Here is a 20101-nt window from a genome sequence, read left to right as displayed (position 1 = left end):
GTATCGAAACCTGATTTTTAGCATGTAAGCATTGGGGAGCAAAGTTATAATGGAAATCGAGAAACAAACACAATCAAAAGTAACGTAATAAACGATTTACTAACCAATTTACGTAATATTCTATTTTTTCAACCTAGTTTTAGTATATTATCTTTCCTTTATAAATATTTGACCAATCCGTTTTTAGAATATTAATATTTTAATATCTAGTCATTATTTTAGACCGAAACTCATTTCAATTTGAGAAATTGTAAACCTCTCAAAATTTTATAGAGAAGGCTTAACTGTTGTTGCCAACAGATACTTCCTGTCTAGTTCCGACACTTATGTAAAATATGATAAGAATTTTATTTCACCCAAAAGTTGTATATATATATATATATATATATTCTTGATAACAGGACATGAAGTTCACTTAAATACCGTAAGCAATATATCTTTACACTTCATTTTGAGTCCCTTGTTGTAAACAAATGACAACAGAAATTATTGTTATTGTTTTCAGGTTCATTACACGTTGGAGATGAAATCCGTGAAATAAACGGAGTTTTAGTGACAAACCAATCAGTAGATATGCTACAGAAAATATTGGTAGGGCTACATGTTTGTGTATATATGTGTGTTTGTCATATTAAGATTGGTATGTACAGGTTTCAGTAATTCTACCTTAAAATGTTCTCAGTGTTCAATTTATAAACAAAATTAAAAAAGCTTGTACACGTTGGTATCAAATAGCTGTATATTTTAATCATTAGGAATTAACGTGTAAGTGAATTTGAAAGAAAATCCCAAAGATAACGCATATGTCTGAGTTTTAAAAACATTGTTGTGATGATTTATATTGTTGACCAAGTTTTGGGGTGTTTATTTTGTAAAAAGAAGAGCAGTCCAATGAATATACAAGAAAGTTTGAATGAGCTTGAATTAATTGAGATGCCAGAGCAAAATAATACTATAAACCTTGAATCACATGTTGCCGCCATGACAACATGTAATAATTTTAAAAAATCATACTACTTTACAGAGTCTGTCTGTACACTATACAGTAAAACATATTTGATTGTCACTATGACTTTCAGTTGTTCAGATTTTGGTAGACTTTTAAATTGTTTAAGTAATTTCCGTTATGTAAACATTGGTATAATATTTACATTGTTCACGTAAGTTATGTTGTGCAGGTTCCTGTAGACTTTTTTAAGTTGTAATTCCTGTTGCAATGAATTCAAGTCGTAGAATAATTAGTCTACAGTAGAAAGTTCGGTCCACATAATGATAAAGAAAATGTTATATTACATTATCAAAACATAAAATCATTGTTCACAACATTGTATTATCTAATTGACTAATCATCTAACAGTAATAGACAAACTGACTAAATAATGCAATGATTACTCATTAAATGACTTACAAACTCGCTAACTTACTCTAGACTAGTGGTTCTCAACTTGTGGTCTGTTGACCTCAAGGGGTTTAAAAAGCATTATAAAGGGAATGTATGCCAGTAAATATCGAGTTTCCAAATTATAAGTTAAGGCCTTGATTAAGGTACGACAATATACCACATGTGGGTGTGTATTTATTCGGTACACAATGAACTAGAAGTGTGGAATGATAACACTGTATGTGTAGTGTTTTAATGAAATAATAAAATTGTTTAATTATGTGACCAAATATTCTAATAGATATATTTTTTTAAAATCTAGTAAGTGTATATTAGTCGTAATGACTCAATGTTCCAGTGTGGTTCTTATAAGCTACAAAATTATTTAGAGTAACAATTTACAAACCGCATCGCATTCTACAATGAAATAACTTTTTATAGCACTGATTTTTCACGATGTTTTTAACCTTTCAGATGGAAATTCAAGGTAGTGTCACTTTCAAAATAATCCCAAGCTTCAGAAATGTCCCACCACCTTGTGAGGTAAAGAGAAATTAATTAAATCAAACTGATTAAACTCTAATGTTTTAAATTAGAATGTGTTTTCTAATTCTACTAAAAAGTAACTTTGGTTAGAGAACACATACGCCATTAGTTTGACCTTATCAATATGACTAAATAAAACAAAGTAACTAACCAATTAACTTAAGCAGACAGTTCCGCTTAAAAATTTAACTATGTGAATGATATTATTAACTTACGTCAAAATATTATGTGTGACTGCCTTTTAACAACTGCCTCTTTTAAAAGAGGTAGGAGTTGAGATGTTAGAGGTCAAAGTACTCAATTTCTAAGCCATATTGGCTTAGATTTAGGTATCATATTACTTTTGGGTCCATTGCTTTGGTGATTAAAACTCCTGATAACCTATGAATCCAATATAAAAATAAGATTAATTCATTACAGATTTCAACCTTAAATAATAATGAACCGAACAGAAAATTGTTTTTTGTTGTTTTTTTTTTTTGCTGTATCTTATATTAATTCAACTTGTATGTATACATATATTTCCAGTTAACTCTTGACACAGTTCTGTGTCTAGCAGGACCAAATTTGGCAGGCAGGCTTGAGTTGGCCTGGGGTGTTCTTATTTATATGGCTTAATCCCTCTTCTAATAAAAGATATACCAAAGGGATTTTACAACGCGACTGGAAGGTCATGATAAAAGTCTAATGGTAAGTTTGGTCGCTGATCCTGAACCTGGCATCAAATTTTATGTTCTCTTAACAGCTAGTGGAACCAAACTAGCATGTGTACAGGTGCCATGGGTGCTGTTCTAACAGTTTTCTTTGAGTACAAACTCCCATGGGAATAGCTATAGAAGTAACTGAGAAGGGGCTTTGGTCATATCATGAAGCCTCTGCGAACCATAACGGTTATTTCGACCCCGCATCGGAGTGCAAGTCTTTTATGCTAGTTCACCTTGAATCTCGAAATAGTCCACAGTCGTTTTTTTTTATAATCTCGTTAAATTTTAGGACAGATAATTATTTTTCTCCATTTGCAGTTTAGAGGACTAATAGTTTCCATTATTCGAGCACTGTGTTCTTGCGACCCTGCAGCTTTCAGGCTGAAATGTATGGAATTGTTAGGCATAACACCTGCAATAAAATATGAAGTGTAGATCTGAATAATGACTAATCAAAAACAGCCTCAATTTATCTCAGTTTGAATTCACAGAAAAATATTTCAGTCTTCCTTATCCGAAATGAAAAAAATTGGATTTGTGTTGTAATATAAAAATAAAGAATGACATTGTTTAAGGTTATCAAGGTCGAAAAAATCATTTTACCCATTGTGATTCATTTTCTCTTGACTTACGACTCTTTCTCAATCAAAACATTAGTTCCCTTTTACGTGTTTTTTTATTACTTACAAAACAATCGTGTTTTATTATTACTTATGTTTAGTTATTCTCATTTAAATAGTGAATAATCTAAAGTTAAAATGTTCAATGTACAACTATTAGTTTTTGCATCGTTTTCTCTAGGTTCTATACGATAAATTACATTGAATGATTTTTTTTCGCCTGTTACAACACTCAATATGAAAATAACAAAGAATTAGGTAAAGTCACCCCATGTTTACGTAAGATACATAGAGACCATCATAAATTATTAAAAAATAAATTATGGTAATGATGGTATATTTGTGTAACTCGTGTGTTACTAGATGGCTGGTAATAAAAATAGCCATGAACCCACACATAATGTGGTAGATATATAGTTTTAAAGATAAGCTTCAAACGCTAATGGGTTCATCGTTAACGTTAGGACTACATTATATCTCTCGTTGCTTGATTGTTCCTTGCCAGGTTTCTAGTCTTGCAGACCTGGGAGGTTCAGGTTCGCTTGGACATCTTTCTCTTGTCTGTACTATTAATTTATTAACTGATGTCGGTGGTAAAGCTACATATGGGTCGTAGTAAATAGCACTTGCTCCGATCCCTTTTCAGCCGGCAAATGTCCATGTATATACCAGTTCTTTAGTCAATAACATTTGTCATGAAAATAAAATCCTTTCTTAAGAGTCGAAGTATCAATCTTACACTAGTGTGGGTTTTATAGTCTGGTAATAGGAGGCCATATGACATTCTTATTTCTAAAATAGATATTAACAAAAGAGAAATGCTTGGATCTATTTACATCATGTATGTAGTAGCGATCAAGCTCACATAGTAAGTCATTTTTTGCCAGTTTTTCTGAAAGTAATTTAGAGAATTATGCAAGAGTCTATCAGCTATGGTTTGAATATCTGCGTATGAATTGTGATGAAGTGCTGTGAGTGACTTTGTATGCTGTAATAATTATTGAGTTTTGTGCTGTCTGTATTTTGTTTATGTGTTTAGGTGCTATATTTAACCATGCTGACCGTGCGTATTCTATGATTGGTCTTATATGTGTTTTATAAATTTTAATTATACTATCTGGCGAGGTTCCTCGGCTCGTCCTTATTAGACTTCTTGAATAATTTATGCGTTTCCAAATTTGGATAAGTATATTACTTATATATATAACCCACTTTAGCTTCGTTTTGTTGGTTAAACCTAGGAATTTTGCCGAAGTCGTGATCTGAAGAAATGTTCGGTTCGTGTACAGTTTCGGTGGTTCTTTTTTATGATTAGTTTGTCTTGTGAATATTATACTCTTTTACCAACGAAAAGTGCATTTGACCGTGCTTTATAACGCCCCAACGGCTGAAAGGATGAGTATGTTTGGTATGACAGGGATTTGGACCAGCGACCCTCGAAATGGGAGTCGAGTGCGCTAACCACTTAGCCATAGCTATAAATATTTGTAACTATATATAATCAAATATTTACTTGCCATTGGTCATAGTTTTCAAATCATTGTAAACAATTTCATTTTGATTAATGTAGGTAACTAGCTTTGAACAGAAATTATTGATAAATAAACTTATATTTAAATATATTTATACAGATTCATTTCTGAACAATCAAAAATAAGTGATTGAAAGTTTTGTTTGTTTATTATGAACCTTAATGGCCAGGTGGTTAAGGCACTCGACTCGTAATCCGAGAGTCGCGGGTTCGAATACCCGTCGCCCTTTCAACCTTAGGGGCGTTATAATGTGACGGTTAACTATTAGTTAGTAAAAGAGTAGTCCAAGAGTTGACGGTGGATGGTGACGACTAGCTGCCTTCCTCTAGCCTTATACTGCTAAATTAGGGACGGCTAACGCAGATAGCCGTCGTGTAGCTTTGCGCGAAATTAAGATACAAATTTCACTACACCATATTGTAAAAATACATAGATTGTTGTAAGAAATTTCAGTTACCTAAATCATTTGATCCTTTAACCGACGTGTGCGTAAATGTTTAAAACATTAACATACAGTCTGTTAAAACCCTTTACGAGAAATGTGCTACACTTTTCTTTTTACGTTTTTCATATTTTTGTTCTCATTGACATCATAAGATGCCGAATTTCTGGCCCTAAATTTTGGACCTGATTTTTGGGGGTTGGCTTATTGGCTCATCACTCCTTTCGGAAATTTCTTCTTCTTAGGAAATGTTTTTCTTTTGAAAATTACCATAGGCGGTAATTTTGTCTCATCAGCAAAGCACGTTAAGACTACAGTGAAACGTTGTTTCTGGAATTTCATTGGTTACCTAATTACAGTGAGTGGAGCCAATAACGAATGACATATTGATTCCATCTCTGTCTCAATACGACAGGTTCTGCTTTACTACAGAACGCCAATGATCAAACACAACATGCATGCTGACGCTGAAACGAGACTAAGAAATCATTTTGAAGAAACTTGTCACTTCTTAAAAATGGCTTCGGCTTATTGGGCGGTAATAAGCAAAAACCCTCATTTTCAGAGCTGAAAATTGGCCTCGGCTTATTCGGCGATTCGGCTTATTAACCGGAAAATACGGTAGTTGTTTGCGAGAACGGAATCGTATAATATAGCTACTTCTTAACCTTACCTGTTTATTTTTTATTTTTTTCCTTTGCTTCTGACGTAGCTAATTTTTTCAACCCTCTAGATTTATGTTTGTGCTCAGTTTTGTTATAACCCATACGACGACGACATGATCCCTTGTCCACAGGCTGGAGTGGCGTTCCAGAAAGGAGATATTCTACAAGTTATTAGTAAGGACGACCACAACTGGTGGCAGGCCAAGAAGGAAGGTGTCAGTGGAAGAGCAGGACTTATACCTTCATCTGAACTACAAGAATGGAGAATAGCCTGTCTTGAGATGCAAAAAACAAAATCCGATCAAGGTAGGTGCTTAGAAATCGTAACCAAGAAAACATTTTATTATACCGATTACTTTTCCAAATAAGTAGGTTGTTGTTTTGTTTTGCTAGGTGTTCTGTTGGTTCAAATTAACTAAAAACATGAAATTGTTTTTCAATGTGAAGTTTATCATTCTATAACATAAAAATGGTACTTAAATCATCAAAATATTTTATACGCTGAGACACGTGTAGAACTATATAACTGTTGAATAAAAATATATTCGTCAATAAACTTCGGAACATAAATAATTATGTAGTGAACAAGATGGATTAAAAAATTGACTATATTTCGAAATATAAGGTTTAAATATTATTTCTCATTGAGTTTAAATATAAACATAGAAATATTATTATATGTTTTTATTTCTACGGTGGCGTTTCTTGTGCTGTTACAAATTTAAAGAAACTTCATTTGCGCTGCCGTCTAAACATGTATCTATGCACTTTTCTCACCTAAATGGTCCCAAAATATAAAACTTCCTATGTGTGTTTAACATAATTAGTTATTAGTGTTGTATCCACAGTGGTTATCAAATCCCAATTTTTTTAGTGTTATAAGTCTTCAACTTTATTGGCTACTCTGCTATTAGTGGGCAAGTTTAGAAACAAATAATTCATCTTAAATAAATATCCATACAACACTATTTTAAACATTTATTACAAAAATTTGTTTTCTTATTGCAGAGGAAGGGTAATGTTGTTTTCAAGACATCTGAAAGAAACATTAAAAGATTATTTAATATACTTTACTTAATATACTTTTGTGTTGTTTTTGTCAGTTGGTTGTTCAATATTCAGCCGAAAGAGGAAGCATTTTCGTGACAAGTATTTGGCAAAGTACAGCGCCATCTTTGATCAATTAGACGTACCCACATACGAAGAAGTTGTTCTAGTACAAACATTTAAAAGGAAAACATTAGTTCTTCTTGGTAAGTTTGGATTTTTTTATTAAACAAGATTATGAGCAATCTTCTCATAAAAACATGTAGTTTATAGACTTGATAAGAAAGTACATCCAAGTTGAAGATGGCTAGCTAATTTCGTACGCTAATTAATCTCTTATCAAATTAGGTTAAAAATCAATCTAATTGTTAACGACGTTTTCAGCCTTTGTCAAAGAGCACTGTTATCTTAAAGCTGAACAGCTTTAACTCGATTTTCTAAAAGTGCTATTTCTTGGTGCTTAGAAAATAACTGATAAAAAGGGCTTTACACTTCCAAAATACAACACTAGATCTCGCAGGATAGAAGTTTTCATAAATTTAATAAAGCTTTTTAAATCTTCGGATGAGTTACACAGATTTTTAGAACATATTCTCATTATATCAGATATCTTTTAAAGCATTTATTTACGATATAACAATGTCGTGTATGAACTTTTTGTTGTCTTTCAAAATTTGTAGTGTACGCTGGAGGAATTTAAACATTTTGATTAAAGTTGAGAAAAAAAGACCTTTATAGGTTTGTATATTAACTCTAAGTAAGTGTAAAGGTCGTTTTTTCTTAAATTTTATCAAAATGCCGTGCATGAGTAGTTGGATGTATAGATATTTATACATATAACACGAACAAAATGTCGCAATTTTATAGTAAACTCCTAGTCTAGCAAGCTTGTCTGTGCTTTGTTTTGAACTGTTTAAGTTTAGAACAACATGATTTTCTTCGTTTACTTTTCAGCTGCAAAATACTTCTTTAAAGTTTGGTTTATCGAAATTAATAGCCTCATTTTTATTCAAACTGAATATCTTAAAGTGCCCATGATTTTGAAAAGAGACCCAAAACTCGAGCGCTTTCAAACAGTTCGTTATTCTTCAGTGTGTCCATGAATACAGTTTTTGGTCATGACAAGGAATATAAAGTGGGCGTGTGTTCGTCGATTGTTAATTTTGTTTTTTGAATTTCGCGCAACACAAAAGCTATCTGCGCTATCCACCCCTAATTTAGCAGTATAAGACTAGAGAGAGAGCAGCTAATCATCACTACCCATCGCCAACTCTTGGGCTACTCTTTTACCAACGAATAGTCGGATTGACTCTCACATTATAATGCTCCCACGGCTGAAAGGGTGAGCATGTTTGGTGCGACGAGGATTCGAACCTGCGTCTCTCAGATTACGATTCGAACACCTTAACCCACCGGGCCATGCCCGACCGTGTCCGTCGATTTCATTTGAATTTGAAATTAGTATAACAACTTTTATTGAATTTACCTATCAACTAAACTCAGCATGCTTGATGATCATACCATCGTTAATGTTCTGTTGACAAAATGGATGTAATTTATAAGCGAAGGTATTGAACTGCTAATTTAGAACACAGGTATTTAAAAATGTAGGTTGTAGAACAAACTGTAATTTGTGTGTTTTGAAGTTAAGGCGTGTGTTGCCTCGATTCTTTGCAGGTGCTCATGGTGTTGGAAGGCGACATATAAAAAATACACTCATAGGTAGACATCCTGAGAAGTACGCCTATCCCGTACCTCGTGGGTATTTGAACTCTTACTATCTCTTATATGTTTGTCTTACCATATAGTTGAATTATATAACGGATTAACATTGCATCAACTTCATTCGGGGTGTCTAACAATTATTAATATTTACTTCTAAATGTGTTCTTGTTATTAATTGTATCTCACTGCCCTCTATAACCTGCTGGTAGTGCTGTAATAAAATTCTAGGAGGCTAACAAATTATTAATTTATAGCTTATATGAATGCGCTCCTGGGATATCTAAACTGCATTGTGATGATGGTGGTGTTGTAATTTTTGTATCTACTGAAACTTCTTACTATTGTTCTAATAAACTTTTAGTAGCAGAAATTCAAGTATTTTGTGCCAGAAACATAAGATAACAATTATTTTAACAACATTTATGAACACTTTGAATTCGTACATTTAGGTATGATATATTTAATGATAGTATCGTATCAAAATCGTTATATGCACTTGCACTATAATCTGATAACATTAGGTTTAACGCCTCCAACTTTTATAACTAAAGTTGCGAGTTTAAGCTAATTATCAAAACGTATTTATTCCTTTTAAACTCGAACACTTTTCTTTTGGTCGAGTTAGTAGTACTGTTAAATTATATTGAATAATTAAATTAAATTGAATAAATTATTCCATTTATTCATCTTCAAAAAGACACAACGAGACTACCCAGAAAGTCAGAAGAAAATGGTAAAACTTATTTCTTCGTGTCTCACGATGAGATGATGGCAGACATAGCAGCCAACGAGTATTTGGAATATGGAACTTTTGGAGAAGCCATCTATGGAACCAAATTAGAAACAATTCGGAGTATTCATCTAGAGGGGAAAGTGGCCATCCTTGATGTGGAACCCGAGGTAATTATTAAGATATGCAATTGCCATTATTTGTTATGGTGTGTCATATTCCAGTGTTGTGAGAGTTGAATTAACTTTCAGTTTCAGTAAACAAACAAACAAAAAAAACTTGCTATTTTGTTAGAGTATATATTTAGAAAATAACGTAACAATCAAACTACTTTTAAATATTGTGCAGTAATTGAAGTATTCTGAAATATTTGTTGTCTTGCAGCCTGTTAGGTTACAGTAAACGTAGGAATCTCCTGACATTTTAGGCATAGACATTCTATTCTAATAAGTAGATCCATAAGAATGGCTTATTAAATTGACTTCCAAAAACATTAATAAATTAGTTGTATATTATCAAGTGGAACTGTTTTACGTAATACATGCTCAAGTTTAGTGTGTTACTATATATATTAGTAAAATAGCTAGTCAAGTATGACATTTGTATAGTATATACTACTACAAGGCCTTTATTTTAAACAAATTGATGAGGTCCTGACTAGTCCGTGTAATTCTTTCTCTTAATTTGATGAACATTTAAAACTTTTTAATTACCTAATTAACCAAGGTTTTGCGTATCTTTTTCAAAATTCTCTTCTGTTACTCCAACTAAAGGAAAAATATTGAATGTCTGTTATTTGCTTTATAAGATTTTGTAATTAGTTAATTTTTTCTATTACCAATTATTTCAGGCTCTAAAAATCCTCCGTACAGCAGAATATACTCCGTATGTTGTTTTCGTCGGAGCCCCATCTTTATCTGGCATACAAAACTTATCAGTAAGTAATTTATTCAGTACATTCTGCCAAGGGGAATCGAACCTCCAATTTTAATGTTGTAAATCCAAAGACTTACCACTGTACCAGCAGGGAACACATTCTTTAATAGGTGTTCTGTATTGCACTAAAACAGAACCATGATAAGACATTTTAGATAGGTTATGAAACTTTACAGTAATGTTTAAAAGTGAAGGGATATTTTTGGGAGAGAAAATTTTTAGTCAGTTAGTAGATCTTTTACTCTCAGATAAAATTTGATTAAAAAATGACAGGCAAAAATACTAAATTACAACAAAGTTATAACATTATTCACGATTGTTACAATGATTGGTATAGTGTAATTTTTTTCATTTTAACCACTAAACAAATCTACACAAGTACTAAAATATTAGCACTCATGAGTAATTAAGAATTGGAGTTTTAAAAAAAATTATAAGATCTTTATGTGTAGCAAAATGTAGCACTTGTTAGTTCTTTTGTCTTTGTGTAATGCTTTAATATAGACAATATTAAAACTTATAAAAACATTCTGATAGGACATATTTGATAAGGTTTTTAAAGTAGAGCCTCTTCTTGTATATTTGGAATATTTTAAAAATAACCAGTCTGCTGTTTAAAAAGCTTTAGATAACCCAGAGTTTGATAGTTTACTGAAATTTGAATGTGTGTGAATTTTTTAAATTAAAAACAAAAATGTATGAGAAGTTTTAATTTTATTAATGAAGTGGTCTTGTCCACTTCTGCAGACTGATGGCAGCCTGGAGCGACTGGCCAAAGAGAGTGAACTCCTTCAACAAATCCATGGCCATCTTTTTGACTTTACTATCATCAACAATAACATTGAGGAGACAATCAATACACTGGAACAACAACTGAAACAAATTAACAAAACAAGTCAGTGGGTGCCTGTGAGCTGGGTGTACTGATTATCAGTCCTACAAAGAAGTCCTTGTCTTCCAGGTACAAACATCAGTGTTTATTAGAACTGTTTCTGTTGAGCATTTAATTGTTGTTTAATCCAATCTAAAGAGTATATGTTTTATACAAAACTATAACTATGTATGTATATATAAATTTCAAAAATCTTAAATGTAACTGCAGTAGACCTGATGTCAGTTTTCTCTTTGGTTAGTAGAATAGTATAATATGATGTACATGTTTTACTGCAGAAGCTGAATGTATTATAAGTGCTAAAACACTAAGACAGCTCTTAATATGAAATATTTTTAATGTCATCTATGTTCTATCAAAAAGACCAGCTATTGTGAAAATGTATATCAATATTCTCTGGTGAACCAAACACTTTTTTTTAAATGAGGAAATGATGTAACAGTTTCCCAAATTGTTCATAATTATGCCTACTCTTAATATAAATTCTTCCAAGATTGCTTATTTTAAATATTAGATTAACTTAATTCAGACAAGCCAGGTACATCATCTTGTAAAAAAGGGACGTTCTCACAAGAACATTTGTATTTATATACCTAACACTAACAGAATCTTGAACACCTTTTGCTAAAGGTACCAACTTTTTAAATTTGGAAAATAGTATTCCATCCTACAATGGCTGATAAGTTTTATTATGTTTATGTTGTTTACAAAGTAAGTTGTAGGTAAAAAAACAAAAAACTTATTACCATTAGTTAACAATAATGAAATACTAATGTTTTTTATTATCATGTTGTTTTTGCAAAAGATAGGCTATACTTTTCTTTTCTTCATTTTTGGAATATAGTATAAAGTTTTAAAATCAGGTGATCATTATGTTTGGTTTTCTAGAAATAGTTTTTATGCAACAATGTAATAACCTAATCACATTCCCTATACATTAAGATATTTTAGGGACCAGTGGCCTGCATTATCACAAGAACAAAAAACATTTCCTGTTGTGTCCCAGAAAGCATATTGTATTGAATCCGTTTTTATTTATTTAAAAGTAATAATGGTGTGACTTTCTATTGTAAAAATAAAAAAAATTATTAATAAAATATAGTAACAAAACTTGTATGAATGGGAAGTTCTGAATCACAGATGTAATTAAAAGATTTGAACAGTTATATTCTGTTTGGGAATTAAGTTATTGAATTCAAATAAAATAACATAACATGACTCATACTGGAAAACAATGGTGATTTTTTTTACAGGTTTAGTTGTAGAGTAGTTCACATTTACAAAACAACTTACCTAATTTTAGCCACACAGTAATTATCTACTGAGTTTGTTGAGAGATGGTTTGATATTTGTATAAGGTTTCACAGAAAACTTGTATTTATAAAGTACTTTTTTTTATTAAAAGCATTTTTATAAAAAAAATTAAAACCACTAGTTACAAAATTTGCTTCCCATAAAATAGGTTTTAAGTAGATTGACAAAAAGGAATACAATTATTTATATAAAAAAAATGTAAAATTTATACATAAATTTAATGCTGGTTGAAACAAACGTTTGCATCCTTTACCTTTTCCAGTATACCACAATGTTAGAATTATATTCAGCAAGCTCAAGAAAACTGAAAACCCAATCAAACACTGTACCAAAGATAAGTAGATAAATCTGACAGAAAAGGTATGACATTAGGAGCTATATACTTAAGATATCCATCCACAGACACAATTTTTTGGATTTAGTTTTATCATATTTATTTATTTATTTAATTTACTGCATGAAATTCACCTTCCATTGCTAAAATTAGTGTTTTTTGTCTTAGTTTCCAGTTATAAATAACTTGATAGCATTTGTGGATATAACAAAGCAGTTACACCACAAAGCTTTAGTTCAACATTTAAAAAAAAATCTGAAATTAGGAGTTCAAGGCAGATTTGAATTGTGTCTGCTTTCTAAATGGAGATCTTAATTAGCCATTTTACAATAAAAAAATGACCTCCAAGCTCCAGCAACAAATTTCACTTCACTTCATAAACCATTTGTAGTTTTTCAAAAATATATTAAAAACTTGGAGATCACTCATTTATTGGTTGAGAAGTGCCTCACATTTTACTAAACAAGATATGTTTAAGATGAATGAGAAAAAAAAATGCTGAGAAGATAATGTGATTTTATAAATGATATGCAAAAAATTTACATATGACAGAAATATGTACTGAGCATTTGAGCATTTCCAAGTTTCAGATCATACAGAAAAGAATTACAATAACATCACTAATAACATGATAAAAAACTTTACAAAAACACACCTGAATGGAATTAATGATAAAAAATGTATTTCTTAAATAAATTTACACAAAAAAAAACTTTAACCCTGCCATAGAAAATATAATTAATTAATTTTACACCATTCTTAGTAGTACACGTGTTATTCAGTTTAACATAATTTTTCATTTGGAAAAAAATACACAATGAAAATTTTTTAAATATATTGTATGTTTGAAAAGAAGCTAAGTTTTACTCACTTTTTAAATACAAAGTTCAAATGTTCTTTATTAACTAAAAATCTATAATGTCATTACTGTAGGGCTACAGTTCTGTTGCCTAATAAAAATACCCCCTGATATTTTTAGTTCAAATTGATGTTAAACACCTTTAAAAAATACATACACCAACAACAAAAAAGTTAGCCAGTATTCCTAATAAAAAGTGGAAGATAAATGTTAAGAGCAACTGTGGTTAATAACTTTCCAATTATGCACAACGTATGTTCATAATCCTACACAATGAAAGCTGTCAAAAATGTAGTTTACATATAAAATATTACAAATTAACAACCATCTTATTTTACATCCAAGTCTTTCAACTGAATATTGCTATATGCTAGAAACCTGTTTTAATACTGGACATTTGAAGACTCACTACAGAATATGAAGATATATTAGCCAAACTAGCTAGGGGAAAATAAAGCCTTTTTCAATCAATCCAGAGTAAAAGACTATTATTTATAATTACAATAAATACTACATCATTGGCAGGTGTTATGCTGCACTATAAAGAAAGATTTATTTAGTTATGATGAACTGGCCAGTTATGTTTAGCTTATAATTCAGCCATGGATCCTCGCCATGACATCTGTCCAAATCCAGTGCTGTATGTCTTACTTCCACCAAAATAGTCTGCTGAAGTCAGAGGAATAGGACTGTGGTGGCCTTGCAGATAACGTGTTAGTTCCTCTTGAGTATCAAAAATCATTACTACAAAAGGAGATCCTGGTACATGTTCTCCTGACCACTTGACTTCTAGCCGATAATCTCCAGGCTCAGTGGGGTCATACTTACAGAGAATTGTTCTGTCTTTCTGACTTTCTCTTCTCATCTCCACTCGAAATGCTCCTGTAATGTCACAGTTTAATATTAAACATTCGTTTATTAAATGAAAACAAATATTTAATGCTTTATAAACACTGAAATAGTACACATTTTTTTTCATATTATGTTTCTAAAAAAGCAAAAATATTAGCAACTATTCTATAAAATGATTGCAGGCATCAACGTATGATTTTAATGCATTACAAGTATGGAAATTTGTTAAAACCATTTTTCATATACAAAGACTTAGGTAATACTGAAAATTATTTGAAAAACTAATTAATACCAAAAATATGTATCTACACAAAACACATTAAAATCAGATAATTTGAGAAATTGTAAATTTGCTCATAATGGAACATTTTCTTATAGTAAGGAAAAGTGGCATTAACAAGAGATAAATATTCAATTCAAAAATAAAACTAATACTTGAATAAAAGTTTTTGTAAAACAATCACATAAAACTACATTTTCAATGTTTAGTAGTGTATCAAGGTGTAGGAAAATTTTTACAAAGTACTTAAAATCATAAAAACAAGTTCAACCCATAGATAATTTTTAAATCCTATCCACTTAAATAGCATTATTTCCATTCTAAATTTACAGTACATGAAAAAAAAAAAAAAGATTAGCTCACCTTTAGGTCCTCTTATCCTAACTGTTAACTGGCCAGCTCCTGCTCCTCTGGTATCACAGATGAACCTACTTTGGTAAATGGCCAACACACCAGGTTCTACTCCTGGTCCATACACTCTCACTTTAGAGGCATCAGGTGGCCCAGCAATTCTTACTGAGAATGGACTCCCTATAAGGAACAAATTTCCTTATGTAATAAAATCTCAAAATATACAACTAATGGCTTTTCTGAATTAAAACTGACACATTTAAAAAAAAACCAAGCAATCAAATTTAGATTTTATCTGAACAAAACAAATTTAGGATTATCACAGTATCTGGATAGCACAGATGCTGGTGAATAAATACATAACATTAAAACCAATGGAAATATTTGCACCCTGTATTTTAATGAAACGTTTCAGACAAAGCACAAAATCACATTTTTTTCTAATTATTCATTTATTAAACATTTACAAATAGTAAATTTTGAAAGTGTTAAAAGAGATACAAAGTTCTTATGAAGTTGCAATAAAGAAAAAAAGACTACTTCACAACAAACTAATGCTATACCATGCACAAAAACAACAATTTTAGAGTAAATTATTACCAGGTACATGTTCTCCCCCATACTTGACAGTCAACATGTGTCGTCCACCTTCTTGTGGCTTGAGATACAGAGTAAATGTTCCATCTCTGTGATCATACATCTCACAGTAAGCTACTTTATGTGGTCCCATGCAATGTGCTGTTAATTCCCCTGAAATTTCAATTACAAATAAATATTAAATCTTGAAATGATAATATTTATAGTGAATATTTAAATAAAAGGGATTATACTGAAACATTTTCTTTAATTACTTTATAAAAACTGCTGTAACAGTTAAAATTCTTTATTAATTTATTCAATAAATAAAATTATCAGTGATTTAATTCTGTGTTATAAAAATAATTTTGGGATATACCATACACAGTGATGTGAATTAAGTTTATAGTTTTAAGTTCTAACATAATATTAAGTTTACATATAAAACAAATAACAAAGAATGGTAATGGAGAAAAGAACTGATCAATCAAATAACCTGATTATTTTTGGTACATAGATCTTCCTTCTTTGTAGTGTAGTTGGGAATTCACAAATCCATCTTGTAATTACAAAATATTTACTTTCCAAAATTATAAGTTTATAAAGTTCCTTTAAATGTATTTACCTAACATATAACAAATGTTTAGAGACAACAAGCGACTTGTTGGTCCATACAGCTGTCCCATCCTTGGAGCTAAACTAAAACTAATAAAATAAAAATTTTAAGCCAGCTCTTATCATTCATTCATCAAAAAAAAACTTAGTAGATATAGAAATCACTGAAATTTACTGCCCCCATAACATCCAAAGGTAACCCATTTCATAGGCCAACTCTATTTGAAAAATAAAATTGTCTTTGTTGATGACAGCTCTATCTTGCCTAAATCTATATTTGTGTCCCCTAGTTCTAGAATTCTCACTTAAGTGTAAAAAATGTTGGCACATCAAAATTATCAATTCCTTTACAATCTTAAACACTTCAATCAAGCCTTCTCTGTTCTTTTTTAAAAGAAGACATTAAGAATCTTAATCGCTCTTCACATGACAACTCCTCCATCCCAAGCACCATTTTGATAACCCTCTTCTGAACCCTTTCCAATAGCTTAATGTCTTTCCTAAGATAAGGAAACCAAGACTGAATACAATACTCCAAATGTAACTTGATCAGTGACCTATATAAACAAAATTATAACCACCCTTCTCCTTTATAGTTTGACTGTAGCGTTTCCCAATCAATACGTCTGAAATTAAAGTCACCCTTAATTATAGCTTTATTAACAGCTGAAATCATGATTTCACTATCTTCAGTTTCATCTGGTATCTATAAAAAATTCCTATTAAGAGCTTTTTCCCATTGATAAACTAACAGAAACCCAAATAAATTCAATCACCTTGCTATCCTTCTTAATATTATTAACTTCAATGGGATGCAAGTCACACTTTACATAAATAACCACTCCTCTACCCCTATTAAATAATGTACAACCATATATTTCAAAGAAATCTCTCATCAAAATCATTTACCTTTAACCATGTCTAACCATTACATCAAAATATTCTATTCCTACCAGTGCCCTAAAATCATCTATTTCTTATACTTCTAGCATTATAATAGCAACAATTAAGCCCATTCTTATAACTACTTTTATACCAATTTCCTATGGTAAACTTTACGTCTCAATTCTGTTCAATTTAGTTTATCTTTGCCCTCACCACCATCTAATTCTTGTTTAAAACTTCCCTTACATCTGAGTTAAAATCCCTTGCAAATATGCCAGACACTTGGGGACTTGGGGAAAGAGAGAACGTTTTGAAATGGATAGTTTACATTCAATATGCTCAACCATATATATTAATTTCAGTCTAGCATTTAGCCCTAGTGACCTACTCAAAATTTGATCTCCACAATTAATTTTTGACAGTATCCCTGACAATTAATTTATGGAATTTATCTTTAAGTTCTTTTATCCAACCATTGTATTTATTAATTAGCTTCTCTGACTTGTTTTTCCCTACATCATTAATTCTTATGTGCATAACAAAAACCATCACTGCCAGTCCTCTTCTTCATATCTCTTGCTCTGTTAGTTATATTTTCCACCTGCACCCCAGGATAACATAATCTCACTCTTTTGTCCCTATTTACCATACAGACTATTCTATACACATGCCATGTCAAGGAATCACTTGTAACTACAACCTTTTTAAGTTCATAATCCATATTTCCTATTCCTTTCATCTTCCTTCCCTCCAATAGTTCCTCATCTATACAAGTCAAGGGATGAAATCTGTTGCTAAATAGAATAGAACATTTGCAATTAAGTTTGCTACTTTTGACCCTAATACTACCCTTTCTGTCTTCTGAATGTCATTGCTAACTTTAGCTGATGATGCCACTCTTACACGTGAAAGCTTAAAGTCCTGAGCTTTTGGCAGATGTACCAACCCCACTCAAACTCCCTGCCTGACACTTACTGCCATTTCATGTGTTATTTCTAAATACAGGGGTTTTCTTACAAATATTATATTTAAATCTAAAATAATTCCAGGAACCCGGTGAAACAAGTAGAAATAAAAAAAACTTTGTTTTGTACATTCATAAAGACAGTATAGAGAAATATTGCATTTCTTTTGTGCTCAAATGTTTGCTTTACCAAAATATTTTCATAAATAAAACTATGAAACTAATTTACCTGGCCCAGCTTTTCGAGTATCAATAAAAGCTTTTATTTCTTTGCCTACTGTGCCACCTCGCAATCCATCTCCAGAACAGGCCACTTTGTTAGGGTCACAACTTAGAGCCACAGCTACTTTTAAAGGACAGCCCTTCACTTGCCTTTCTGACCACATCACATTCAGAAGGTAAGCTCCTATTCAAATAGTTTAAAACACTATTTGTAAGGAATCAAAAGACTATTTTGTATCAAATATCAAAATTTGCTTGACATTTTTTTTATCAAATATTCAAATAAAAAAAATGAAATTAAAAACCTAATGTAAAAACGACAGTTAATGTATGATACAAAATTAAGTATTCTTTGATAGATTGTTTAGTCAGATTATTCATGATGAAACTTTGTATAATGGATGCCTACTGCCTATTGTGGAGACGTGTAGAGGATAAAGGTTTCAAATGTCGTTCATTCATGTGTGCATGTATATAAGGCATTATTGGTCTTTTATAGTGTCCTGGTGGGTTGTGGAGAGCATGTTATGATTGGTTTGATTATCACTGTTTCTAATTAGAGGAGATATTTCTTGTTGATTCAACCTATGGTAGTCACAGATTACTCACCTCTAATCTGGAATCTCTGTTTATTGGAAGTTTAATAGTGTTAATATAAAATGATTTTAATTTTTCTTGTCTTCTAGAATTTGTCTGTGTCAACGATTCTAGAGCAGAAAACATTTGTGATAAGACATCCATTGAAGCAGAATGCCAAAAGATTGTAGAGAGTTTTAAACAGGATGGTTACACCATCTCCTTCATCAAAAACTCCTTGAAGAAGACCATGACAGAAAGAAAAGATCAGAAAGTTGCTACTGCTACAACCATTTACTTTCCATACCTGCAAAATTTCAGTGAAAAACTCAAATGCATAGCCAAGAAATTCAACATAGAAGTCCAGTGGAAATCCTACAATCCCTTAAGGTCCATTCTGGTAAAAAAACAAACAGCAATCTACCAAAAATAATCTCAAAAATGTCATCTGTGAAATTCCATGTTCCTACAATGCAACATACATTGGAGAAACAGGAAGATTGGTTGGTTGGTTAATTTAGTGTTTTATGGCACAAAACAACTAGGCTATCTGCACCAAACATCCGGTAAAAGTTAAAATTAAAGTAAATTTAGTAAAATTCATAAATGGAAATTAAGGTAAAACAAAACAAAGTTTAAAAAAAACACAAATAGCATAAAACCAATGTATACATCTAGTCTACAATGTCAAGAGAAAAACTACAGTAATTCAAATTGTAAAGGACTTTCTGTAGCATAACTGTAATAATTATAACTCGCCAGGAAGACTAACAGGTAAGCATAAAAACCATTGTTAGTGACCTGAAGTTGGCCTTTCCAGTCCTGGTTCTGAGTTATTTGACATTACTGCCATTTTCAAAAAGTAAAGTAATAAAAATTTTAAAAGATTTGTAGCAAAATTTTAATAATATCTCACCAGGATGACTAATGGGTGGTTCAAACAGTAGCGTTAGTCACCTGAAGTTGGCCTTTCCAGTCCTGGTTTCGAGTTATTCAATGTTACAGCCAGTTTCTAATTTCAAATTAAACTAGATGAACTGTGATTTTTAAAAG

General features: G+C 31.3%; 1 protein-coding gene and 1 pseudogene across 7 annotated transcripts in view; one reads left to right on the top strand and one right to left on the bottom strand.

Moving 5' to 3' along the window:
* The window catches only part of LOC143238165 (peripheral plasma membrane protein CASK-like), a 41062-nt gene extending 28678 nt beyond the window's left edge, over window positions 1-12384 (top strand). For 3 of the 6 annotated variants that reach the window (XM_076478152.1, XM_076478154.1, XM_076478155.1), the window contains exons 4-11: window positions 506-591; window positions 1856-1924; window positions 5959-6196; window positions 6994-7143; window positions 8615-8695; window positions 9360-9562; window positions 10243-10329; window positions 11055-12384. In XM_076478152.1, the coding sequence (XP_076334267.1) occupies window positions 506-591; window positions 1856-1924; window positions 5959-6196; window positions 6994-7143; window positions 8615-8695; window positions 9360-9562; window positions 10243-10329; window positions 11055-11255 (1115 nt within the window). In that variant the 3' untranslated portion in view covers window positions 11256-12384. The remainder of the gene's footprint in view (window positions 1-505; window positions 592-1855; window positions 1925-5958; window positions 6197-6993; window positions 7144-8614; window positions 8696-9359; window positions 9563-10242; window positions 10330-11054) is intronic. The other 3 variants (XM_076478153.1, XM_076478156.1, XM_076478157.1) reach the window with 3 other exon arrangements.
* A 213-nt stretch (window positions 12385-12597) lies between these two features.
* LOC143236769 (filamin-A-like) overlaps window positions 12598-20101 on the bottom strand; it is a 99019-nt pseudogene continuing 91515 nt past the window's right edge. The window contains exons 48-51 of the transcript XR_013019743.1: window positions 18480-18656; window positions 15811-15960; window positions 15223-15390; window positions 12598-14609 (exon numbers count right to left, since the gene is read on the bottom strand). The product of XR_013019743.1 is annotated as a filamin-A-like (transcript). The remainder of the gene's footprint in view (window positions 14610-15222; window positions 15391-15810; window positions 15961-18479; window positions 18657-20101) is intronic.

This window comes from Tachypleus tridentatus, chromosome 13 (genome assembly GCF_004210375.1).
Source record: "Tachypleus tridentatus isolate NWPU-2018 chromosome 13, ASM421037v1, whole genome shotgun sequence".
NCBI classification, from domain to species: domain Eukaryota; kingdom Metazoa; phylum Arthropoda; class Merostomata; order Xiphosura; family Limulidae; genus Tachypleus; species Tachypleus tridentatus.
Note: the sequence above shows the minus strand (reverse complement) of the source record. Positions and strands in the feature narration are given on the sequence as shown.